This window comes from Megalobrama amblycephala, linkage group LG18 (genome assembly GCF_018812025.1).
Source record: "Megalobrama amblycephala isolate DHTTF-2021 linkage group LG18, ASM1881202v1, whole genome shotgun sequence".
In the NCBI taxonomy this organism is placed as follows: domain Eukaryota; kingdom Metazoa; phylum Chordata; class Actinopteri; order Cypriniformes; family Xenocyprididae; genus Megalobrama; species Megalobrama amblycephala.
Window position 1 is genome coordinate 12,144,114 of NC_063061.1, and position 27,110 is coordinate 12,171,223.

Sequence of the window (27,110 nt, forward strand, 5' to 3'; positions counted from 1 at the left end):
ATGTGCTTTTCGCTTCTCCACGAAAAATATTCTGTATGCTCCAGTATACCAGAGTGGGAGAAGTTGTCGCCCCGTTGCTCCACTGATTATTTCTCTTAATTACAGAATTACAGTGCTGAATCTCAACAAGTGGTCGTGTGGTCCTTGTGTGAATGTGAGAGTGACCGGTCCAGACACGCTACACTTGGTGTCAAAGGTATAGTTCACACAAAAATTTGTCAGTCTTTACCTGCCTACTGAAATTGTTTAGCTTTTAAATCTCATTTGGTGTCATATTTTTAAATGCATAATACAGTCACAAAAAATAAAACAGTGTTTGTGGTATTTGTTGGGAAAGATTGCTGTACAGTTGGTATTAGGAGGATAGCAGCATTACATACCATAAACAGTGAGATTAACCATGTTCTCCCTGTTGCCAGCTGGGAAGGTTGTGTACTCGCAGATGTAGGTGGATTCATCCGACAGTTTTAGTTTGTTGAAGACTACGGTGGTGTCCTCCAGGGAAGGTGTGCGCTGGCGGATGGCGGGATTCTTGAAGCGCACACGCTCTTTAAAGGGGTTCAGCACCGACACGCCCAGGGTTGGATTGGCAATGGCCACGTTCTGCTTAGTGCCATTGACCAGCTTCTGCCAGGTGACCTGGGAGATTTTTACAGGTGGGTTGCTATTGACAAACTGACAGCGTAGCTCTACCTGTGAGCCCACAAATCCTGAAATACTGCTATCCATCTGGACCATTTGACCATGAACACCTGGGAATGGAAAGATTAACAGTTTCATTAGTCACCATACGTGGATGAATATGTACAGTAAAGACCAAATTAAAAACAACAACACCAAAAACATTATTTAAACGTAGTTTTCATAAACATTTCTATCATGACAACTCTAATGGTGCGTTCACACCAGACGCGAATGAAGTGTTAAGTGTGAGTGATGTCAATGCAAAGACGCGAATAGACATCCTGCAGCACGAATTGAGCGTTTCGAGCGTTTGATCTGAACTTTGGCGAAAATTCGCGCCGCGTTAACCAATCAGGAGCTTGCTCTAGTAGTGACGTGATTACAACGTAGCGAGCGGAGGCAGAAATCCGAAACAACAATGGAGGACAAAATCATTGTCGCTGTACGATACATCTTCATACTTTTATAGAAAAAGGAATAAAAAGGATCTTGTTTGGAAGAAAGTGAGTGAGGAGGTCGGACAATCTGGTAAGTTGTAAAAAAGGTCTTTACTCAATTTGAGCTATATATATATATATATATATATATATATATATATACATATTGAGACTACAAGCTAGCTAAAGCTGGCAAATTGAGCTTATTCGCCGTATTTTACAACTACTTTCCTGCTGCGGAGTTGTATTTATTCAGAGGAAGTGTGCAGAAAGAAGTGGAAGAGTCTAGGACACATATTTAAAGGAGAGGGAGAGCCCCTCTCATGACGCGAATTCACGTCTGTTGTGAAGTGAATTTCATGAGTGAATGAAGCGAGTAAACTCAAAATGTTTAGCATGGAGTTTAGCATGGTCTTGGCGGAATAGATCTAATACTCTGCTGGTGCTGTTGATTTTTGCTGCTGCTGCAGAGCAAGTACCTTGCCAATACATAGAAATGCTGCTGTGAGCATGTAAGACATGCTGCTGCTGCACAATAGCATACAAGAAATGACCCATAGCAGATGTGGAGCTGGGGAAGGTGGAGAAGAGGAACTCTGCAAGCACGTTATAAACTGCTAAACAAACATTGACCAACTATTTAAATGTTGATCAGCAAGCTCATTTGCTACAGATGCAACAGGAACCAATCAGCTTGTTCAGTGTTGCAGTAATACACTTAGCAGTGTCTACACTGCCGGAATTCTAATAGAGAAGAAGAAGAAGAAGAGAGCTAGTTCAAGACGAGCGTCTATGGTTAAAATGTATATAATTTTTTATTTCTTTTAGAAAATGACCGATTGTTTCACTAGAAAATTCCTCGTCTGGTATCGTTTAAAGCCTTTTGAAGCTGCACTGAAACTGAAATTTTGACCTTCAACCATTTGGGGCCAATTGAAGTCCATTATAAGGAGAATAATCCTGGAATGTTTTCATCAAGAACCTTAATTTCTTTTCGACTGAAGAAAGAAGGATATGGACATCTTGGATGACATGGGGGTGAGTAAATTATCAGGAAATTTTCATTTGAAAGTGGACTAATCCTTTAACGATGTGATTGTCAGCTGGTTGCGGACCCATCAGCCTGTGCCATCTAGAGTTTCACGACAGAACTTGGTATTTATTGGCTATGCCAAGGGTTTTGTGACATTCACAACTGAAATGAGAATTGGAATTGAGCTTTTCTTAAGCAGCAAATCAACATATTACAATGATTTCTGAATGAATACTGTGATACTGAAGACTGCAGTAATGATGCTAAAAATTCAGCTTTGCCATAACAGGAATAGATTACATTTTAAAATATATTAAAATACAAAAGTTATTTTAAATTGTAATACTATTTCACAATATTTCTGTTTTTATTGCATTTTTGATCAATTAAATGCAGTCTTGGGAAGCATAAGACCCCACTTTAATACACTTCACTTTCATTCTCTAATTTAACCCTTCAAGTCATTACAACATTAAAAACCACAATGAAAAAAAGCACAAAACACCAGTAGAGTAGACAACAGACATTGCTTACTCAGTCCTGAGAAATACTGTAAATATGTGTCCTAATATGCTTTCAAAGCTAGGGCAATTAGTAACTTCCCTAATGGGTACATTCAGTTTATTGGCTTAAAAAGACTTCTCTATCCATCAATATTATAGTATGTGGATGACAAAGAGTAAGGAAAGGGAGAGAACTGAAAGTTGGTGGCAAGTCTCTTTACCGTGGGCCTGTAGGGCGTAAATAAGGTGCAGCAGCTTCTTGCGACTGAGACTGGGCTTAAATCTAGTTGTCTAAAAATAGGAGGGTTTAAGAACCATGGCTATAGAGAGGTACTTCACCCGCCCTGGCCAAAAGGTGTCTGTGAACACAGCTTGTGTTTACCTGCGGGACATGTGCGTGATACTCCAATCCCAAGCCTCTACATAGCCAGAGGATTCCTAGTGTTAAACCACTTAAAAACAGGAGACAATCTCTCTCCAATATAAGGCTGCACATTATTGAGGTAAAGTCTCTTACATAACCATGAACAACATTTTTTCCTCTCTTTTTTGGAAAATTCTAGTCCTTTCTGTTGCAGGGAGGTTCAGATATGTCAGTTGTGGTATTTGCATGTTTTAAGTGATGACAAAAAGAGGGGGGGATTCAAAACACATGCTACTTTTTGAGTGGGTAAAGCATTAATTTGTGGTTAATATTAAAGGCTAAAACAGACAATATGGTTAATTGTTCATATAGAAAGAGAATGGAGCCTATTAAACGTAAACAAAATATGAAACATAAATGATAAAAATAATTTAAAAATAATAAAAAGATTTTCTTTAAAAAGAGACAAAATAAATAATTAAAAATTAATTAAATAAATGAAAAATAAGCATGTAGGAAACACATAGCCAGTTCATATGAATCCAGCCAAACTGTGATTATCATGGTACAAACAAAGCACCTAGAAAAAAAAAATCTATGAAAAAAATGGGACATTACTGAAATGATTTTGCAAAATCAGATATATCTTTCAAAAAAATAATTCCAGGACACAAATTTAATAATGTTAAATGCTTAAGTCCTTGGTCACTATAGACAGGGTAAGCTTTAACAACAACAACAACGATGAAAAAAAATGTGAGTCAGTGGCAGGCAGAAAGTCGCTCCTGGATTAGAGTAGACAGCGGGGGAGCAGACTGGCGTTCCCAGGCTTTAGGGCTGCTCATGAGAGCCTGGCTGCACAAACACAGCAAAGCCCTGCTGAATGGTAGGCTGGACGACAGGTTAGAGGAGGTTAGCGACAGCAGCAGATTACAGCACTCAGGATATTGAAGTTTAGCATCGCTTCAAAACGCATGATAGGGACATCAGACCAATGCAGTGCATGATGCTGCATTAACCTGCATTATGGATACCAACAAAGAGAGATGCCACTGAAGCTAGTGGCATCCAGCTAAGCCATCCACACACCCTTTGTCATTAACAGATAAATATTTACCCTGGAAATCATTTAAAATTTTTGATATCCATTAGTCATGTTTGGGGCAATATGGCCATATTTGCAGATTATATTCGGGAACAGATGAAAAGAGAACCAATGTGTGGTGCATGTGCAATCAGGCTGAATCTGTGAGTCAAAGTCAAGAACCAGATCAGTCAGATACACAAACAAATCATTCAAATCATTTCATTTTTGTAAACTGAATCAACTGAATCAGTGAAAAGGTTCATTTTGGATTTGGTCTTTATTGTTCATATAAATATTGGCTTCAGGAGACTATAATATAGCGTATAATTTATATGATTCATCATTTATGATGCTTTGGCCTGAAAGCTCCAGTCCTCCCTCTTTGTAACATTCCTCAAATTTTTTCTGTTTGTGTTCCACAGTAGAAATGTACGGAACCCCTAAAGGGACATGGTGGTGAAAAAAATTTAGGATAGAAGGAAAAAAGATTTTTCAAAGCTTTTGTGTTCTCTCGCAAAACATTTGCATTCCCCTGAGAAACTTTGCGTTCATTCACAAAACTTTTGCATTCTCTCGCAAAGATATTTGCATTTTCTCGCAGAGATATTTGCGTTCCCTCACAAAACTTTTACGTTCTCTCACAAACATATTTGCGTTCTCTCATAAACTTTTGCGTTGTATCGCAAAGACATTTGCATGCGCTTGCAAACTTTTGCATTCTCTTGCAAAACTTTTGCGTTCTAATATTTCTTTATACTTGAGTCTAAGTTCAAAATAAAACTTTATTATCTGCTCCACTGTTAACATACAGATCTGTCTGAACCACTGCAAGAGTAAAATTAAACAGGAAGTGTTTGTCCGAACTCACAACAGGCTTTGCGACAGAACGCAAAAGTTTGCGAGTGCACGCAAATGTCTTTGCAAGAGAACGCAAAAGTTTGCGAGAACGCAAATATCTATACAAAACAATGCAAAAGTTTTGCAAGAGAATGCAAAAGTGTTTTTCCGAACTCACAACAGGTTTTGCGAGAGAACGCAAATATCTTTACGAGAGAATGCAAAAGCTTGTGAGAACGCAAATATGTTTGCGAGTGTGCGATATACCGGTACTGGAAAAATACCGGTATATATTTTATTTCAAACAGTACGATACTATGATTTTGCTCATTTCAGTATATGCTGCTGTTCCGAAGTTCACCGCTAGGTGGCAGTGTGCTACCCAAACTGACGCGAAACCGGCAAATGTGACAACATAGAGGAATAAAATGGATAAAGCAGTTGAATCTCACTCAACACACCCAAAACTAATTAATAAAGAGAGCAGTAGATGCATAATTTGGAATTACTTTGCTTATAAAAATGATGAAGAACCATCAAACCTTGTCAAGCACCTGTCACTTGCTCACCCTGACTTACAAGACGAGATTGACAGGTCAGTGCGTCATTCAAACAATCAAATTTTGACATTTATATCAACGCACGTATGTTACATAAGATCATATCGTTAAGATAACATGAAAGCTTCAGCATGCGTTTGAACCAATGATGTTTAGATCTCATAATATTTGAAGAGTTTGGTTCCAAAACGCAATAACTCCATTTTGATTAATTTGAGTAAAAAGGCATTTTCTTTACCAAGAAAGTGGCAAGATGAAAACCACTATTTTCTGTTTCAGACTTTCACATAGCATCTTTTGGTTATAAAAACATTAAAAATTCAAATCTATGTTTTGATTTTAAAAAGGTTATTACTATAAAAACGTATAATTTTTTCCCCAAAATGCAATAAATCCATCAATCAAATTGAAAATACACAACAAAATAAGTTGATTCACATATATGACAGAGTCTAAACTTTGCCAATATTTATCTTATATACAGACATTTTACTAAAAATACATTCAGCCGTCGCTCCCAAAATGAATTCAATGAGTCATCTTATTAATGTTATAAATTATTTGTCATTACCGATTAAAGAGTATCTGTTAAATAAACACATTTGCCGAGTACATTGGTATTAAAAACGGCTTTTTTTAAAAAAGTCTTCAATGTTTACAGTGAGTTGAATGGAGTGCTGTGATTGGTTGAGAGCGGATATATTGCATTCTGCATAAAGGAGACTGGCATTTGTTGAGTTTTGGGAAGAAAGGGAGAAAACATGACAGAATAACACGACGGATATCGCATTTTGCGCACAATTAATAAATTACTTTTCAATACCGACCAGATACAATACTGATTTTGGAGGAAACTCAATTTTTTTGCGTTTTGGAACCAAACTCTTCATTTGTACTTAAGTTTAGGTAGTTCTAACAGTAGTATTCAGGTAAAGAGATGCTAGTTAAAAAATTTAATAAAGTAATGAAATGTAAAATAACACTGAATAGTCACTGTTAATACATTAAATAGGTAAATCCATACGATTAATTTAAAGTTACAAATGTTATTTAGTGACAGACAGCAGCATGTGTTTTTGGCTTCACAGATTCGATAATAGGCTACGACACATGCGATGATACTATTAAACTTTTTAAATTCACAGACATAACTGACTTCGTTTATGTGAATACTCACTAAGACGGACATTTTTTGACAATTTTGTGTGTATTTGACCGTTTAAGGTAAAACTCAATTCGGAATGAGCATGCTCTATACAGGCAGCTTGTATGTGTGTTGTTTGTTGTATAAGTGCAAAGAAACCATCTCTCAAAGAGCTCCCAAGACATGGGCAAGTGATTTCCGTCAGTTGTCCGAAACGCGCACAAGAATGTTGCACGCTGTACCTAAAGTGCTCTATTTTCGTGCACTAATTTTGTACTTCATATACTAAAGATTCTTCTTTAGTACTTCTTAAAGGTGCCATAGAACGTCTTTTTAAAAGATGTAATATAAGTCTAAGGTGTCCCTGAATGTGTCTGTGAACTTTCAGCTCAAAATACCCCATAGATTTTTTTTTATTATTTTTTTTTTTTAACTGCCTATTTTGGGGCATCATTAACTATGCACCGATTCAGGCTGCACGGCCCCTTTAAATCTCTCGCTCCCTGCCCTCCCGAGCTCTCGACTATAAGTGCAGTTATACAGTGCATAAAGTTCACACAGCTAATATAACCCTCAAATGGATCTTTACAAGATGTTTGTCATTCATGCTGCATGCATGCATCGATTCCTGTGAGTATAGTATTTATTTGGATGTTTACATTTAATTCTGAATGAGTTTGAGGCTATATGCTCTGTGGCTAACGGGCTAATGCTACACTGTTGGAGAGATTTATAAAGAATGAAGTTGTGTTTATGAATTATACAGACTGCAAGTGTTTAAAAATGAAAATAACGACGGCTCTTGTCTCCGCGAATACAGTAAGAAACAATGGTAAGTTTAACCACATTTAACAGTACATTAGCAACATGCTAACGAAACATTCAGAAAGATAATTTACAAATATCACTAAAAATATCATGTAATCATGGATCATGTCAGTTATTATTGCTCCATCTGCCATTTTTCGCTATTGTCCTTGCTTGCTTACCTAGTCTGATGATTCTGCTGTGCACAGATCCAGACATTAATACTGGCTTCCCTTGTGTAATGCCTTGAACATGGGCTGGCATATGCAAATATTGGGGGCGTACATATTAATGATCCCGACTGTTACGTAACAGTCGGTGTTATGTTGAGATTCGCCTGTTCTTCGGAGGTCTTTTAAACAAATGAGATTTATATAAGAAGGAGGAAGCAATGGTGTTTGAAACTCAATGTATGTCTTTTCCATGTACTGAACACTTGTTATTCAACTATGCCGAGGTAAATTCAATTTTTGATTCTAGGGCACCTTTAAGATAATCTTGAGAACATGTAAGTGTACTCAACTGTGCTATTTTGAAACACCATGAAATATGAACTAAAATTTATTTAGTTACCACTTGTAGTACACTATGGGTTCAAGTGGTAACCAATTACTGATTTGATGTGATAATCTGTGTTGATTAATTTGCTAATAAACATTTGTGGTAATTTACCGCTTTGTAAACGCAAAACCTGCGAGAATGAGTAAAATTATGCACAATACTCAAGCCAAAATTTAGACCCTGCATGGTATCCATATAATACCGATATACTGGTATTAGATTGTGGTACCGTACCGAAGCCAAAATTGTGGTATCGGCCCATCTCTATTTGCGAGAGAATGCAAAAACTTGCGAGAGCACAAATATCTTTGTGAGAGAATGCAAAAGTTTTGCAATTCAAAAACACAAAAAAGGAACCACGGAAGCCAGTTTCAATAAAAGTGTACACTCTTAAAATTTAGGTTCCATAAATCTTTCCTCTATAAATAGCCTTTTATGCAACGGAAAGGTTCCATGGATGTTCTTTCTAGAACCATCAAAGCCAAAAAAGAACCTTTATACCTTTGTATTTTTAAGTGTACCAAATTTCAAGTTGATGAAAACAGAACTTTTTTTCACAACGACTTAAACCTGTGACAGAAACTAAAACAGGATTTGTCATCTGCACATGATGACCAGACACACTGGAGTGGACTGTGCCTCATAAGTCAGCTGTCATGACACTGAGCACAAAGGCTAATAAGAAACGAAAGCCCTCCGTCAACAAAGGGGACCAAGAACACGGTCCAAACTGCTGTTCAGCTGTCCAATCTCTTCACTGCATTCGTGAGTCAATAGGGAAAGACACAGACATTTCCACACAGCATGCACTGTCAGCTCAGAAATTTGTTCAGACATTTGTTGCATAATAAAAAAGCAAACAGAGTCCCACAGCTTTGCCTCCTATAATATTAAAGGATTAGTTCACCCAAAATTGTCATCATTTACTCATTCCAAACTTGTATGAACACCGTTTTCCATTTTCAATTCACTTGTTCCACGCAATCACAATGGAATTAATGACCTTTCAAGATTTGAAAGGATGCAGAAGCACCATAAAAGTGTGCTATATTCCATTTTTTTTTTACTCTGAAATGGGTGAAGATAGGATGAAATAGATCACTGATTAAATTTAAAATCTTACATAATTGTTTTATAATGCAAGTAGATTTTTGCACAACATTATGAGCGCAATAAAATATGTTACACATCCTAAAGCATACCTGTCGATCAAACATGGCTGCTCTAGGGTCGTAAATGCCACATACATATGACCTTATTTCCTCCCACTCTGCCGGTGGACTGATGAGCTCTGGTCTCTGAGCTGATTAAAGGCTTTGAGGAATGAGAGCTACAGTGTATCCAACACCTTCCTATGCAGAAGACTGTGAACATCTCCAATCATTTTATGAGCAGAATTAACAATGTTTGCTCAAACTTAAACTTAACTTAATTACATGCAACAAACTCACTTCTGAACTACAAAAGTCCACACAATGTCTAATTACCAAAAAGTTCACCACACACATCACATGACTGTAAATAAATGAGCAAAAGGGTCTTCTCTACACAATTTGTGCAGAGAGAGAATTGTTTGCAACACTACAGTTTTAACACCAGAAACACTGCAAACTAAATTAAAATAAAATAAAAGGGGCTGATTTAGTCATTTTTGCAATAAAGCCATGATGAGTTACTCAGCCTCTTCAAATAATTTTACTTCCTGATGGCAAGTGATCAAACATTTAGTTTCTAGTTCCACCCTTACATGACTAAAAAATGCAAGTCACTACTTGGGTTAAATTCAGAAGCAACAGGATTAGTTCACTTTAAAATGAAAATTATCCAAAGATTTACTCACCCTAGGGCTGGACAATAATTCAATATCAATATATATCGCGATATAATTTTTTTCGATAACGGTGATATGATTTTTAAACACATTTCCGGTATTTCGATATATACATTACAGCATCACTGACTTGAGGCGCAGCCGTTAGAAAGAGCAGAACGCGATTGGCTATTTGCGTGATGACGTACACCACAGAGACATGCAGCCACCAGCCAGTGCTCAGCAGTTGTACGCTAAGATCAAACGCGAACGCGGCAAGTTTTACAAAATGAGTACACCTGATGTAAATGCGACGGAACAAGCTTCCACAACTTGATGAAAATATGTGTGCATAACTACACCGTGCTGGTTAATGTTTGGTGCAGGAGAATGTGTGAAATAAAAACTTTAAACACGGATACTTTATTCTGTATGAGCTCTGTGTCACGTGGCTAGTGTTATTAAACTCATCGAGGAGCTCCGCGCTGAAACCGAGCATATGCGCGCTCTGCCTGTATATCATAAAAACAATCGTATTTTTCATGTGTTCGTATTCAAACTCCTGTTCTGACCGCATCGCGAGCAAAATACAAACAACACACGTGCTGTGCTGAGGGAAACAGCCTGCGGCTTGCGTATTTGAACGCAGCTAGAGCAGGCAGAGGTGAATGAACAGCACTTTTGTGACATTTGAATTCTCCGCTGTAATGCGATCTCATGCGAACATATTTTCCATTTGTGCTGGTAGATGCGCAGTGATTGGATTAAATGAGCTTTATGTCATGAATATATATGTCGAGATTCGCTCGAAACCTGCTCGAAACGGTCTACGTCAGCATGTTCGACCATGCCCATACTTGGGCCGAAAGTACACGATTAAGTCAGATTTTGTGACGTTGCTCGGACTTTTCAAACAGGAAGACAGAAATTGCTATGAAAAATGCAAAAATAACTATTTTTCACTTATGAATAACATTGAGTACCTTTAGTGTTTTCAATGATGTGCAGCCTATACATATCTGTTTACATCTCAAAAAAAGTGTTTTGGGGTTTCATGACCCTTTAAGAATAATAAAATCAGCCTACGTTATAGTTTAATGTTAAAGATATTAATATTACTAAAGTGAGTGAGTCTTATGTTTATTTTTATGTTTGTATGAAGGCTAAATACAAATAAAAGCTGAACATAAATTTATTTGTACTGTTTTTATCTCTAAAATATTATATAGTTTTATAGGAAGAGATTTCATAGATTTGGCAAATTCATTTTTCAGACGTTTGTAGGTACAGACATCCATTGTGGCCATTCTTGGCAGTTTTTCTGAGGCTATTATATAGTTCATATCGATATCGGAATTATATCGTATCGACCGAAATTAAGAATTATATTGTGATATAAATTTTGGCCATATCGTCCAGCCCTAACTCACCCTCAAGCCATCCTAGTATATGACTAGTGTATATGACTTTCTTCTTTCTGATGAACACAATCAGAGTCATATTAATGCATCCAAGCTTTATAATGGCAGTGAACTGGACCAATGAGTATGAAGCTCAACAAAGTGCATCCATATTCCACATGGCTCCGGGGGGTTAACAAAGCGAAGTGATGCATTTGTGTAAGAAAAATATCCATATTTAACAAGTTATAAAGTAAAATATCTAGTTTCTGCCAGATCACCTTCCATATTCAACTTACAAAAAAAACAAACTTCTTCATAAGTTGAATAACACTTGGCGGAAGCTACATATTTTACTTTATAACTTGTTAAATATGGATATTTTTCTTACACAAATGCATCACTTCACTTCAGAAGGCCTTTATTAACCCCCTGGAGCCGTGTGGAGTACGTTTATGATGGATGGATGTACTTTCTTGAGCTTCATACTCATTGGTCCCGTTCACTGCCATTATAAAGCTTGGATGTGTCAGGATATTTATTAATATAACTCAGATTGTGTTCATCAGAAAGAAGAAAGTCATATACATCTAGGATGGCTTGAGGGTGAATAAAGCTTGGGCTAATTTTCATTTTAAAGTGAACTAATCCTTTAAGCAAGCATATCTCAGGTCCCCTTTTATCTTTAAAGCCAAGCCCTATCTATTTCCATAGAAATGTTCAAGAAGATTTATGATTATAATACATGCTTCTACATTTCACTAGTTCAGCAGGACAGTTATCATAGGTTTTTAGGAGAGTGAAATTAATTCTGTTCTTTAATTTTCCCCTTCATTAGAATCACGCTCACCATCTCACAGGTCTGTCATTAATGAAGTACATACAGAAAGCAACGACTTAAAACCAAGCAGAGATAGAGGAAGAGAAGCCATAGGTTTTTACATTCTTCTTCACTCAACAAAAACTTCAAGCCAAATCTGTGATGAAGACTGAAATAGCAAGCTTGTGCTGCCTAATGTCTTGTGAATGTACCAACTAGCTTATTTTTAACAGTGCCATCAGAAACACAAAAGCATCACTGCACTGCTGTTTTCCCTGAGAGCTGTCCATCATGATACTCATCACAATTTGCTCTATCTCTAAGCACTAGGCTGTTAATCTAAAAGCAGACAGGCAAAGCTGGTGATATCTGCAAAAGCGCTGCGAATCGCTTTAATATGCCAACAAGCCATTGTAACAGCAGAAAAACAACATTTGATTCGGTTTCTAATTTTCAAAAAGAAATGAATTCATTGTGTTTGAAGACAAGCCATGTTGTCTCCTCAGACTCGACATGATACAGATGCAGCCATCAATGGAAAGTTTTAATTAGAAATTCTGTAATGATCACTTGTTTACATACACAAAGGCTACTTGCATCCTTTTGTTTGAAAATATACTGTCATATTAAGCAAATTAAATTTTCAAATAAATATCCACTTGATGCTAGTAAACAAAACAAGGAAATGGATTCATATTTTGATTTTAATCTTAAAATAATTTCTCTAATCCAGCTTGATATGTAGAGACAACAATAGTTAAGCTATTCATAGTGCAGCATCTGGACCAGACACACAATTATTCATTTTATTTAATGAATAATCCAGAAACTCTCCCTCACAAGTCATGTTAATTCCATCCCCCACAACTGCAACACACAGACAGAATAGGTGTTCTGTTCCTGTTTTATTGCTGTCAGGAATGTGCAGAGAAGATAATGACTCTGACTTCATTCTTTCTGAGAAGGACAAATAAACCCTCTTAATCTTATATATTCTATATAACCACATGAGAAATGTATAAATGTGTATCCAATTTTCCCCTCTCATGAGTTTCCTTTTATAGGGTTTATTCTATGTATTAATTGTCTCTTTTGAACTATTTTGGTATTAAAGGTGCCCTAGAACGTCTTTTTAAAAGATGTAATATAAGTCTAAGGTGTCCCCTGAATGTGTCTGTGAAGTTTCAGCTCAAAATACCCCATAGATTTTTTTAATTCATTTTTTTAACTGCCTATTTTGGGGCATCATTAACTATGCACCGATATATAGGTTGTGGCCCCTTTAATTCTCGTGCTCCCCCGCCCCCGGAGCTCGCGCTTGCCTTGAACAGCATAAACACAGTTTACACAGCTAATATAACCCTCAAAATGGATCTTTACAAAGTGTTCGTCATGCAGCATGTCTAATCGCGTAAGTATGGTATTTATTTGGATGTTTACATTTGATTCTGAATGAGTTTGATAGTGCTCCGTGGCTAACGGCTAATGCTACACTGTTGGAGAGATTTATAAAGAATGAAGTTGTGTTTATGAATTATACAGACTGCAAGTGTTTAATAATGAAAATAGTGACGACTCTTGTCTCCGTGAATACAGTAAAAACGATGGTAATTTTAACCACATTTAACAGTACATTAGCAACATGCTAACGAAACATTAAAAAAGACAATTTACAAATATTACTAAAAATATCATGTAATCATGGATCATGTCAGTTATTATTGCTCCATCTGCCATTTTTCGCTATTGTTCTTGCTTGCTTACCTAGTCTGATGATTCAGCTGTGCACATCCAGATGTTCTGCCTTTGTCTAATGCTTTGAACATGAGCTGGAATATGCAAATATTGGGGGCGTACATATTAATGATCCCGACTGTTACGTAACAGTCGGTGTTATGTTGAGATTCGCCTGTTTTCCGGAGGTCTTTTACACAAATTAGATTTACACAAGAAGGAGGAAACAATGGAGTTTGAAACTGAGTTCCATGTACTGTACTCTTGTTATTCAACTATGCCAAGGTAAATTCAATATTTAATTCTAGGGCACCTTTAATGTATCAGAGTTGCAAATTTATGGTTAACTAAAATCACATGGGTAGCATGTTTGGTATCGATGGACTTCGTTTCCTATTTGGTAATTTATATGTTGCTAACTCTGTGACACATTAGTATTATAAGAATCTAGAAGGTTCTTCTCTTAAACATCCAATCCAATGTCTAATGCTAATTTCTTGCTAGAGAACAAAGACTCGTAAAAAAGTTCACTCCGAGGGAACAACTCCTTATTGGCTCAGACACCTCAAGAGGGTGTGACATCTTCACCCCTTATATTCACTGATCACAAGATCACAGCCCCTTCCCCTTCTCTTTTACTGAAAAAGATGATGCTGTGCTAGAAGCTTCTAAGGAACCCCAAGCTTGTCTCCGGCCTAGACCTTCCATTCACCAAAGATCCTCTGAATCCAACTGGTTTTCTTTCATCAAGACAATATCAGCAAATATCAACAGGAGCCTCCACAAATTGCATCAGGACAGTTTTAATTCAAATGGGCGAGACATGCATCAAACTTAGTCTCATTATTTGATACACTAAGTATCCTTAACCCTTTTAAAGAAGGGCATGTTAGAACTAAACTGATGGTTTGCTCAAGGCTGTTGATCTGCTGAATTTCAAACAATGCTGTAACTTGCTTTCCTGTATTCTGCTTCAGCTCTCTCTTTCCCTTGGTAAACTGTATGCATGTTTAGTCTAGTTAATAAAGTCTTGTTCATGTCACACGTGAAGTTGTCCGTGTTTCATGCTCATATACTGGAGTCCCTAATTATGCCCGTCCTGACTACATGCTCTGATTAGTACTGTACAATAAGATTGTTATTTCCCATAACCTGGAAATGAACATTTCTTAGAATTAATAAACAAAGTGTTCATTGGCCAAACAGGTTAATTGATTGTAACATTAATTTTACTACATTACAAGTTAATTTTATTAACTGATCCAAATATTTATAATTAATTATAACTAGTTATGATTAATTATCATATTTATTTTGAGCTAATTTGCTACAGTAGGCTGATTGCCCACTTTGGCTCTGTGCTCATCCAATGGTGTGAGTTTGGAGGCAGGACTGTCCAATGACAATACTGTCCAGATTTGTTGGTCATTATTCTTGCAATTCTGTTTGGTGACTTTAGTGGTGCGGATATTACATACTTCAGCTTTGATTCTAGTACTGGATGAAGATAACCAGAGCTGAGCACTACAGCAGTATGCTGCCTTAAGCAAGCTATCATACTTAATGTGATGTGCCAGTAAGCCATGAGAGCCCTCTCTTTGAATAATACCATCAGGCAGGGTTATCAACTTTCACCAGCGGACCTACCATTACATGCAATGACACTGCTCTACCACACTTGAGTTTGATATCTCTCTTTCAGATGGGTTTCTCAAGAAGAAATGTTGGATTTGTGTACACTCAATCAGTTCAGACCTGCAGACAGCCAGATGAGATGAGATTGGTGTTGCTTATACAGGGGCTGAATAAAACACATCTTTTAAAGTCTTATTTGCTCCTTCCACATCTGTCTGGGTGTCTGTATCATTGATCTATTTTTCTTATTCAGGTAACTGCAGTCATCATGCTTAGCCTTGTGAAATTAAAGAAGGACAAGAGAACATAATGATTAGAACATGATACAACTGGAAAATAGAAATGTTTAAAAATAAGACAATAATATGGTGACAGAACAGTAGACTAGTCCTGTTTAGTTCATGAACAAATCATTTTCATTCGCTCATATGAATGGACTCATTTTTTGACTCTCTTAGTTAAAACATGTGGAATGCAATTTCTATATCATTGGTGATATGATCTACTGAACAAATACGTCATTCACTAAGCAGGCCTGAGCAGGTCTGAGTCTGAATGAGATTCAAAGCAGCTCTATCTTGTTCATGAACAAACTGAAAGAACTGGAACATCTCATTCATGATCAAATAAATGAACAGAGTTTCTTGTTCATGAAATAACTAAATGAAAACTCAAACATCACAAACCCATACACAATTAAAATATCATAAGGACATTATAGGCTATTATTGGTTTCTTTTTTCTTCAGCCAGTTGACCCAGTGTTGCTACTGTTAACTAAACTATTATAATTTATTTTTGGTCATTGAAATAAAGCTGAAATAAAATAAAATCTAAATATTACATGATTAGCAAAAATTAACAAAATTAAATTAAAATTAATTGACTTTTTTTCTTACAATTGCATGATATAAACTCGCAATTGCAAGTTATAAAGTCAGAATTGCGTGAAATAGTCACAATTGTGAGAAATAAACTCACAATTCTGAGAAAAAATGTCAGTCTTTTTCCCCCTCAGAATTGGACTTTTTAACTCGTAATTGCGAGTTTATATCTCACAATTCTGATAAAAGAAGTCAGAATTGCGAGATATAAACGTGCAGTTGTGGAAAAAAGTCCGAATTGCATGTTTATATCTGGCAAATCTGACGTTATTTCTCGCAATTGTGAGTTTATATCTTGCAATTCTGAGGAAAGAAGACAGGATTGTGAGATGTAAACTCGCAACTGTGAGAAAAAAGTCAGAATTGTGAAATAAAAAGTTGCAGTTACCTTTTTTTTTAAAGGTGCCCTAGAATTAAAAATTGAAATTACCTTGGCATAGTTGAATAACAAGAGTTCAGTACATGGAAAAGACATACACTGAGTTTCAAACTCCATTGTTTCCTCCTTCTTATATAAATCTCATTTGTTTAAAGACCTCAGAAGAACAGGCGAATCTCAACATAATACAGACTGTTACGTAACAGTCGGGGTGTATGCCCCCAATATTTGCATATGCCAGCCCATGTTCCCAACATTATGAAAGGCATTAGACAAGGGCAGCCAGTAAGGTCTGGATCTGTGCACAGCTGAATCATCAGACTAGGTAAGCAAGCAATAACAACAGTGAAAAATGGCAGATGGAACAATAATAACTGACATGATCCATGATATCATGATATTTTTAGTGATATTTGTAAATTGTGTTTCTAAATGTTTCGTTAGCATGTTGCTAATGTACTGTTAAATGTGGTTAAAGTTACCATCATTTCTTACTGTATTCACAGAGACAAGAGCCGTCGCTATTTTCATTTTTAAACACTTGCAGTCTGTATAATTCATAAACACAACTTCATACTTTATAGATCTCTCCAACAGTGTGTAATGTTACCTTTAGCCACGGAGTACTATCAAACTCGTTCAGAATCAAATATAAACACCCAAATAAATACTATACTCACATGACCTGAAGCATGCATGCAGCATACATGACGAACATCTCGTAAAGATCCATTTGAGGGTTATATTAGCTGTGTGAACTTTGTAAATGCACTGTATTATAGAGTCGCGAGCTCGATGGGCAGGGAGCATGAGATTTAAAGGGCCAGCACCCCCTGAATCGGTGCATAGTTAATGATGCCCCAAAATAGGCCGTTAAAAAAATTAATTTAAAAAAATCTACGGGGTATTTTGAGTTGAAACTTCACAGACACATTCAGGGAACACTTTAGACTTAGTCTAATTTCTCATGGTGACCTGAATGGATCAGTGAACAAATCTGAATAGATCTTTTTGGTGAATGGATTCAAAAGTCACTGAGATCAATCAAAATCCCCACCACTACAGTACACTCTTAATCCAGATTTATTTGATATGCATTTCTGATGAATTTTACCCCATGGTACTGAATTGCAGCTGGTGGGTTGATACAGTTGAATCGTTTTAGTGATTAGTCCCTAAACTTAATCACAGCTCGTCGTTACTCAAGATCAGAGGCCTGCGTCACATGTACTGAGATGTCTTATGCCAATGCAGTGGTTTTAGTACAATGACCTGTTGCCAGAGTACAGCCCTTTACTACAAATACCCACTGACTACTGCATCGCCCGTTTAGAAAAGACTCCCAGTATTGCCATGGCAACGGGCCAAGGGATAACAGATGGTGGGAGCGTGCTCAGTGGCAGTTAAAGAGGGAACGCTCATAGTAAGGGGGGAAAGTGGGTCAGGATCAGCCACAGCAGGACCAGACAACACTTAACACCAGTCCACACACACGCATACAATGTTCTTCAATAATTCCTTCTAATTAGAGCTGCAAATGGAGGAATGCATTCATATTTCACATGGATTAAAAAATTTGCAACTTCTCTACTTGTTATTCAAAAAGTTCTCAGAACTTTCTACATGACATTTCACATTTATATTACAATTATTTTTTCATACGAAAGTGAGTTATGATGCACATAATGTTAATTGACAAGCAGAAGAATGATTTCTCAAGTGTTACAAGGAAAAGCCTGCACAGTCTAAAATGACAAGTAATCAAAGCTGAATCAACAGTATCTTTACTCTCCACATTCACACATGTCGAATTTCTGATGTTGTAAATCATTATAGAAACCAACTGAGATTTTTGCTAATACTAATTAAGTTCACCAGCTGCTAAACATGCTGCTGTCTTTTTAATTATGCCTCTATCACCTATCAAGATGACATGAAATTGAATAAGTTTCAAAAGGTACAAAAGTGTACAAAAATTGAGACTCGCCCATAAAGCAAATTATGAATTAATACTTGTTAACTTACTGCTGTGGCATTAAATGCAGCGGATTACACAGGTGTGTTTGAATAGGGATTTAATACTTGCTGTAACTGCATTTAAACATTTTGTAGATCAATCTCCGTCCTTTCTAAAGTCAAACGTACATGGTTATTCAAAGCATGATAAACTCATGATTAAGCTCTCAAACACACCAGCCACACACTTTTACAATATCAACAAGACCATGTGAGCAATGTGTTTTATTGTGTCGTAGCTGAGTCCAAACAGCATCGAAAATAATGCTACAAATCCTACTATATACACGGATAAATCCAGCACACTGCACATGTGACCGCTTGAACTGTTGATTTATTCCCCACCACAATCGGATTGCCTTCTTTTTCATGAAAAAAAAAACAATCACAATTGACCAGATGTTTCTTAAGTGTAGCATCTAGGAAATCTCAGACAGCTCATGTGTTTGTTTACAAAAAAAAAAGGGAAAAAAGGAAGAAAAAAAAAGCAGACTCTGCAGACCTTGGCTGTTACATCACAACCTGTGATTCTGATGCTGCTACATACATTGGTAAATCCAGTTCAGTACAACAGATTAATGCAAACTGAACTGAGATGGACAGATAAATGAACTAAATTAATAACTAATGAATTTTACAATGGAAATTAATCAATACTGAAATTACTTCAGCTGGACAATGACACTATTTTCTTCTAGAGCTGCTGTACAGCCAAAATGATGTTCCTATTAGCACTGTAAAGCTGCTTTGAAACAATCTGCATTGTGAAATGTGCTATATAAATAAAAGTGACATGATTTGACTTGACAACAGAGCATGTTTAGTGCCAGAACGGATGTAATTATGGCTGTTCATGCTCAGCTTTTGCCCCACAACATGAATTATAATAACATTTCAATTCTAAAAGCTGTTAATAAAGAGAGTTGCATGGTGAGAAATACTTCTGAACTTTAAAGAGCTACGCTTCAACCCTTTGAATCTTTATGCTCTTCTCTATGAAAGATTACATAGCGGCTAATATTTATTCTGATATGCTCACTTTTCATCAATTCACAGAAAACAACAACAGTATAGCATATACAGGAAACAATGGTGTTCATATTAATTTTGGATAGATCTCAGATCTTAAAAATGGATTCTGTATCCGTTATCATGAGACATAAAAATAGTTGATATTGGTCAGAAAAAACAATACTGATCAATATTAAAGACTGACTGGTTATCAATTTGAACAATATTTTTAGTTTTTTAACCAAGTCACACTTTTTCTTTTTACCAAACTGATTCTTTATAGTGGGTCTCTAAAGAATAGCACCCACATGCCTAAGTTAAATGTTAAAGACAAAGAAATTTTCTAAATTAATGTTGTTGATGATGTTTCTAATGATTTATTATCATCATCATTAGGCCATTATTAACAATTATTGAACATTATAGTAATTTAATGCGTGTTTTAATGAATTACTCAGCTAAGCTATTACTATTAGCCTATTACTTAGCTATTACTGTCAATAATAATAGACTAATAATGATAATAAAAACTGGTTCTGCATAAATAGTCCGTAATAGTAGGCTATTGGACTTGAAAACAACATCGTTGAATGTCTATAGCCTACAAGTGATCGACAAATTATGACAGAAAGACATTGAAGAACATCAAGAAGAAAGAGTCATGCATGAGACAGGTGGTCTGTCTTACCTCTTATCAAAAGGATGGACATCAGTGGAAGAACCAAATTCAAAAACATCACGGTCTTGTTAAAGATGAAATAAATTCAAAGCAAGTGACGCGGTACGAGATTAAGAGAGAGCACAATCCCTAAGAGAACAATTATCCATTTATTGAGTTGTGAGAGGAAAACTGAAGGTGTTCAGATGTCCAGTTGTTAATGTGAACTTGTCAGGCAGTTCGGATGGGCACCACGCGCTGGACCGAACCTTCAATACTCGATTCTGTAAAGCAATTACGCATCAAGGCGCACTTTGAACTGCGCGCGTGGGCAGCGGATCGAACATAAATCAGCTTAAAGCGCGAAGCACGCAGATTAAAGAAGAATGGGCGACCGTATCAACATAAACTCTGTCCAGTTGCTGCCTAGACTACGGAGTGAACGGGCTTTGTTCGTTCAGTTGTTGCTCTGTCGTCCTGGAGTGGTTATCATCGTCAGTGCGCCTTTGCCAAAAGTCTCTGAAAGCATCCTCTCTTCCGCGGAAACTAGCCGTATGAACTTTACTTAGCACAGCCTGGTAGCAGTTAAAGTAGCCTATGTTTAGGAAACGTCAAGTGACGCAGACCAGCACCGAATTCAAAGTTGCGCTCAACTCGCAGCTCTCGTCTGATTCGTCCGGTGATTAAGAGCAATAGCTACGATTAATGGATCACAATTCCAGGCGGAGTTCAATTGTGCAGCAGGTATAGAAAGTAAACCGAAGTAGGTACTTGTGAAGAGTTCATCGGTTTCAACAGTGTGGTCTATTACTGGTCAGCTTTAATACGTGATATCGTCTGATTTGTGAGGTATTTTAGGATACACGTTTAAAGGGGATTTATTGTACAGGCGCACGTTAAAGGTAAATGGTCCTACACCTCCCCCTGGTGTTCATTAATGAACATTTCAGAACTGCACTGCAGTGTTCAATGCTCAAACAATATAAAACGAGAACTATCTTTATGTGCAAATATAATGTATAATGAGATATATTTTTACATTATCAAAAACACAGCAATCGTATAACACCAAAAATTAAATAAAAACACCAAAAAAATTAAAGTTTCTTAAAATTACAGATGAAATAAGAAATTTATTGAAACTAAAAACATCATAAAATTGAGAAATGTTAAGTTTATGGATTTAATTTCATGCAAGTTTTTAAATGGATGTTTATCGCTTGTAACGAATTTGCTTGACATTATAACAATGGTGAAAAGTTGCGTACAATAGTAGAGATAATATCAGATTATATTTTATTCCTATTATAATTTATTGTCATTTCTGTTATTGTGTCTAATTTTGGTTATTAAATAGGCATTTCATCTTAATTTGTAGGGACTCCAAGCAAAAAAAATGAATAGGCAACGTTTGTAAGGTTCCGCTGAATTAATCTCTTCATTTGATGTGAAGGGCAGGTTGTCATGGCTTATTTTGAAATCCTTTCAAATGTAAAACATCCTCCTTACAATCCACCAGCATTGTTATCAGCTGAGGCAAATTAACAATTCAAAATAAAGCAGTGGAATTAATTCTCAACTCCAGCAATGAGCTGTCAGTGCTTTTCAAAAAGCATACCTTGTCACTTAAGGAAACACTGGAGATGTTATTGTCACTCTCTTTGAAAAAAATCATCCATCCCCATGGAAAGTAAAGCAACAATAAACACTGTCGTGTGTGATATTCACCTGTCGTTTGTCTGAGGTGCTTCAGTCGTCCTCTGATTGACTGAAATCTTTGCGGAACTGAATATACCAGCATCCATCTTAGAAAATGATGATAAAGGTCTTTTTCATGCTAATTTGTCCTCTAATTTAAATGCAAAAAGCAACAAACAAATAGTTCAGTATGGTAGACCCACAATGTTTACTGAAAATAACTGCAAGAGGACCAAATGATTGACAGCTGTCAGGGGTCAACAATTTCTATTCATAAGATAATCCTGAAAAAAAAAATGCATAATGGTTTCCTCAAAAATATTAAGCAAGACAACTGTTTCTAACATTGATAATTACAATGTTTACTGAGCATCAAATTAGCATATTAGAATGATTTATGAAGGTTCGTGTGACACTGAAAACTGGAATAAAGATGCTGAAAATTCAGCTTTGCCATCACAGGAATAAATCATTTGAAATATATTAAGTTAAAGGTGCCCTAGAATTAAAAATTGAATTTACCTTGGCATAGTTGAATAACAAGAGTTCCGTACATGGGAATGACATACAGTGAGTTTCAAACTCCATTGTTTCCTCCTTCTTGTATAAATCTCATTTGTTTAAAAGACCTCAGAAGAACAGGCGAATCTCAACATAACACCGACTGTTACGTAACAGTCGGGATCATTAATATGTACGCCCCCAATATTTGCATATGCCAGCTCATGTTCAAGGCATTAGACAAGGGCAGTCGATATTAACGTCTGGATCTGTGCACAGCTGAATCATCAGACTAGGTAAGCAAGCAAGAACAATAGCGAAAAATGGCAGATGGAGCAATAATAACTGACATGATCCATGATAACATGATATTTTTAGTGATATTTGTAAACTGTCTTTCTAAATGTTTCCTTAGCATGTTGCTAATGTACTGTTAAATGTGGTTAAAGTTACCATCATTTATTACTGTATTCACGGAGACAAGAGCTGTCGCTATTTTCATTTTTAAACACTTGCAGTCTGTATAATTCATAAACACAACTTCATTCTTTATAAATCTCTCCAACAGTGTGTAATGTTAGCTTTAGCCACGGAGCATACTATCAAACTCATTCAGAATCAAATGTAAACATCTAAATAAATACCATACTTACATGATCAGATGTATGCATGCAGCATGCATGACGAACATCTTGTAAAGATCCATTTTGAGGGTTATATTAGCTGTGTGAACTGTGTTTATGCTGTTCAAGGCAAGCGCGAGCTCCGGGGGAGGGGGAGCACGAGAATTAAAGGGGCCGCAACCTATATATCGGTGCATAGTTAATGATGCCCCAAAACAGGCAGTTAAAAAAATGAATTAAAAAAAATCTATGGGGTATTTTGAGCTGAAACTTCACAGACACATTCAGGGGACACCTTAGACTTATATTACATCTTTTAAAAAGAAGTTCTAGGGCACCTTTAATTAAATTGTAATAATATTTCGCAATATTACTGTTTTTACTGTATTTTTTATCAAATAATTCCAGCCTTGGTGAACATAAAAATCTGACCTCAGACTTCTGAATTGTAGTGTAACAAAAACTGAAACATTTTGTAATGTTACATGTTATACTTGAATTTCCCTAGCAGACATTTCAAGTCCAACTAAATCATTTAAAATTGTGGGAATTTTTGCATAACGTTTGGTAAAATACTGGTATAAAAAGCATTTTCTAGTTCTTTCAAAAGGGGGAGACAAACCATATCCTTCTCTCCTCTCTCATATCCTCTCTCCTTCTACTCCCTCCATCCTCCACAGCTTTATGCACCAGAAAGAGTCACCTGCCAAAGCATCACAGACTGGGATTAAAACAGGACGACCATAAAGTCTCTGAAAGGTAAATGTCTGGAAACTATGATGTCATGCTTGCTCAGACAACAAAATAATTATGTCCCAGGATTTCCTAATACAATTTGGCCTGTGATTGAGGATTACAGAGAGATTAGTTTTTATGATATGAAAAATAAGGTAGGCCTATATCCTGTCAGACAAGTGTATGCAAAACTGTGCTGTATCGTATTGTTTACTTTACATTAAATAATGGCATTGGGCTCATTAAGGATGTGAAAGGCCAACACGATCACATGAGAATGCATATCAATACCACGCGTGTGTAATCTCGTAAAATATATACACCAAAATGAGTTTTGGCATGCATATGATATGCACTTTATGGCGTCTATATAACACGCTCGGTTGTTTTGGGTAGGATTAGTGGTGTGGGGTTCGTGCGTATAATACGCCATAAAGTGCGCATCATATGCACGCGAAAAACTGCGTATCATATGCACGCCAAAATATATTTTATATATATAACATATATAAATTATACATTATACGTATACATTGCACGAGATTTCGTGTGATCGGGCTCAAAAGGCCTTAATAATTCTCATCAGGGTATTTTGCTTTTTTGTAGGTAAATATATTTTTATGGACATTGAAATAGTTTTTGTAAGTTTTTTTCTGAAACATTGCATTATTGCGTCAGAGATGGGAGGGGTTGCTGCGTTCCACTGCAGTGCAGTGCTTTATGTTGTTGGGTGAAGTGCTGTGTAAGGCCGTTAGGTGGAGCTAGAGTACTATTGTTGTGCTCTGAAGAGCACAGTTTCATGGATTGTCCACATGACTGACAAGAATAAACATTTTAAAATGCAGGTTTGTTTAACAGTGTGCTTTCTTTTTCTTTTTCAAGATTTCAGGCTAGATTCAATGGCCAAAACAGATGGTTATCTCAAAGCGCTAACCGTTAATCATCACTGCTTTTCAGAGGAAGGTTATTTAGACCTCCACATGCTCTTGGAAAACACAAGCTCTATAATGTATTTATTTATGTAACAGCAGTATATAAATGTTATATAATCTAATATATATGTTCAAATGTTTTGATTCTGGGATATGTAACAGTGTTTTGACTCTCATCTCCTCTTTTCTACCTAGAACTTTGTAATGAACACATTTAACAATATGTTTGGGTGGATTCTTCTTCTGGGAGGTAAGAAGATTATGAAGATGTTGAACCATTTAACCATTAAAGGGATAGTTCACCCAAAAATGAAAATTCTGTCATCATTTACTCACCCTCAAGTTTTTCCAAACCTGTATGTTTTTTTGTTGTGATGAACACAAAGAAAAATATTTGGAAGAATGTCAGAAACCAAGCAGATCTCGCCCTCCATTGACTACCATATTATTTATTTTTCCTATTACTGACATTCTTCCAAATATTTTCTTGATGATGACAGAAATTTCATCCCTTTTTTATTTTATCCCTTTAAAATATAACAGCTTATTCTTATATTTTAACGTTTTATATATAACTGCTCTAATTTCTTTAACTTTAAATTAAACTAATAATTTGCTCATCACCAAAAACATTTGCCAGACTTGTTCTATTTTTCTTTCTTCACAAAAGAATATATATATATATATATATATATATATATATATATATATACACTCTTTAAAAACAAAAAAAAACAAAAAAACTTTTTAATAAAACTTTCAGGTTTTTCAGATATAGGTTTACAGACTCAATTTTGTTAAATGGAAAACAGCATCCAGGATATTATGGGATAACTATTTGTTTAAATAAATGTACTGCTGAACTCATTTACAATTTTTTTTTTCACAAAGCATCATGCATATATGGTAAATATCTAAATAATGTGATTTCTCATTTCCAGTTCTGATGAGCCCAGTGTTGTGTCAGGATGAGGAGAGTGTAATTACAGTATGCCAAGAGGAAGATAAAGACCTCAGAGTGGACTGCCTTCTGGAGCCCAAACCCAACTACCACACAGACTATGAGTTCTCCATGTCCAAAGGCCAAAAAGAGACCATCATAAACACAAACATCTCTGGAATCATGCCTGAACCCAAGTTCAGGCACAACACATTTGTGACAGAGCTCGAACCATACGGATTCAGGCTGACCATTATGAGCTTCTCCATCACTGAGAATACAACGTTCATTTGTAAAGTAACCAAGATCCAGAAGACTCTGTTTGTTGAATTAGGTACAAAAGCAGAGATAAATTTCTACTACATAAATCTAGAATGAATATTTTCTCTGCCTAAACCTGAACTTGTCTTTGCCTTCTAGATAGCATCCAGCCCTGCTCTGCCATCAGTGTGTTTCTGCTGGGTTATCCTTGGCTCAGTCTCCTGATTCCTCTGTGCATCATACATCTATCGGAAGCCTTTTAAGAACAGGATTCTCTGCTGGTCAGCTACAGGATGTGCAAATGCATTTCCAGACTCTAAATAAAGTATTTATGTAGATTTTGCAGCAAATTTCAGTATTTTTAAAAATGCTTTTCAATCTACATGCTCTGCCTTTACTGTGAAGTACCGGTTGCTGCCTTTATGAGGGTATTTATTTACTTTATGCCTTTTTACGTGTCTAGCCAAAGCACAAGTGAAGAAGACATGTCCTGTATGCAATAAGTATTTTTAGGGTTCTTGAATATTAAGGGGTGCCAACATTGTTGAGCAATTTTTCTGCTCCTTAGAAAAGTAAAAAAAGTTAATGTTACAATGATAGTGCCATCAATGCTTTCAATAAAATGCACAATACACAGTTTGTGTTAATTAGTGTGCAGATAAATACAGTACAGTCCAAAAGTTTGGAACCACTAAAAGAAGTTTCGTCTGCTCACCAAGGCTACATTTATTTAATTAAAAATACAGTAAAAAACAGTAATATTGTGAAATATTATTACAATTTAAAATAACTGTTTTCTATTTGAATATATTTCACAAAGTAATTTATTCCTGTGATGCAAAGCTGAATTTTCAGCATCATTACTCTAGTCTTCAGTGTCACATGATCCTTCAGAAATCATTCTAATATGCTGATCTGCTGCTCAAGAAACATTTAATGTGTACAATTGTACAAAATATTTGTGTACAATATTTTTTTTTCAGGATTATTTGATGAATAGAAAGTTCAAAAGAACAGTGTTTATCTGAAATCTAATCTTTTGTAACATTATAAATGT

At 36.1% G+C, this 27,110-nt stretch overlaps 2 protein-coding genes across 5 annotated transcripts in view; one reads left to right on the forward strand and one right to left on the reverse strand.

The window, feature by feature from the left end:
• The window catches only part of nectin1a (nectin cell adhesion molecule 1a), a 38,770-nt gene extending 17,331 nt beyond the window's left edge, over window positions 1–21,439 (reverse strand). The window contains exons 1-2 of one of the 2 annotated variants that reach the window (XM_048167477.1): window positions 20,394–21,426; window positions 381–752 (exon numbers count right to left, since the gene is read on the reverse strand). In XM_048167477.1, the coding sequence (XP_048023434.1) occupies window positions 381–752; window positions 20,394–20,442 (421 nt within the window). In that variant the 5' untranslated portion in view covers window positions 20,443–21,426. Of the gene's footprint in view, window positions 1–380; window positions 753–20,393 lie in introns of both variants that reach the window. The other variant, XM_048167476.1, reaches the window with a different exon arrangement.
• On the forward strand, window positions 1–26,794 carry LOC125253516 (thy-1 membrane glycoprotein-like). 3 transcript variants are annotated; one of them, XM_048167521.1, is made up of 6 exons: window positions 1–196; window positions 420–656; window positions 23,866–23,944; window positions 25,048–25,102; window positions 25,794–26,126; window positions 26,213–26,794. In XM_048167521.1, exons 4-6 carry the CDS (start codon window positions 25,057–25,059, stop codon window positions 26,314–26,316), a joined length of 483 nt encoding a protein of 160 aa, XP_048023478.1. In that variant the 5' UTR covers window positions 1–196; window positions 420–656; window positions 23,866–23,944; window positions 25,048–25,056; the 3' UTR covers window positions 26,317–26,794. The 3 variants fall into 3 exon arrangements, with proteins under 3 accessions (XP_048023478.1, XP_048023479.1, XP_048023477.1); XM_048167522.1 differs by lacking the exons at window positions 1–196; window positions 420–656 and adding an exon at window positions 24,803–24,929 and having other exon boundaries at window positions 23,806–23,944; XM_048167520.1 differs by lacking the exons at window positions 1–196; window positions 420–656 and having other exon boundaries at window positions 23,806–23,944.
• The last annotated feature ends 316 nt before the right edge of the window (window positions 26,795–27,110 follow it).

Coding starts and splice junctions, on each gene's coding strand:
- LOC125253516 (XM_048167521.1), top strand. CDS start 25,057: ATGAACACATTTAACAATATGTTTGGGTGGATTCTTCTTCTGGGAG. Junction 25,103..25,793: donor GTGGATTCTTCTTCTGGGAG/GTAAGAAGATTA, acceptor TCTCATTTCCAG/TTCTGATGAGCCCAGTGTTG. Junction 26,127..26,212: donor GACTCTGTTTGTTGAATTAG/GTACAAAAGCAG, acceptor TTTGCCTTCTAG/ATAGCATCCAGCCCTGCTCT.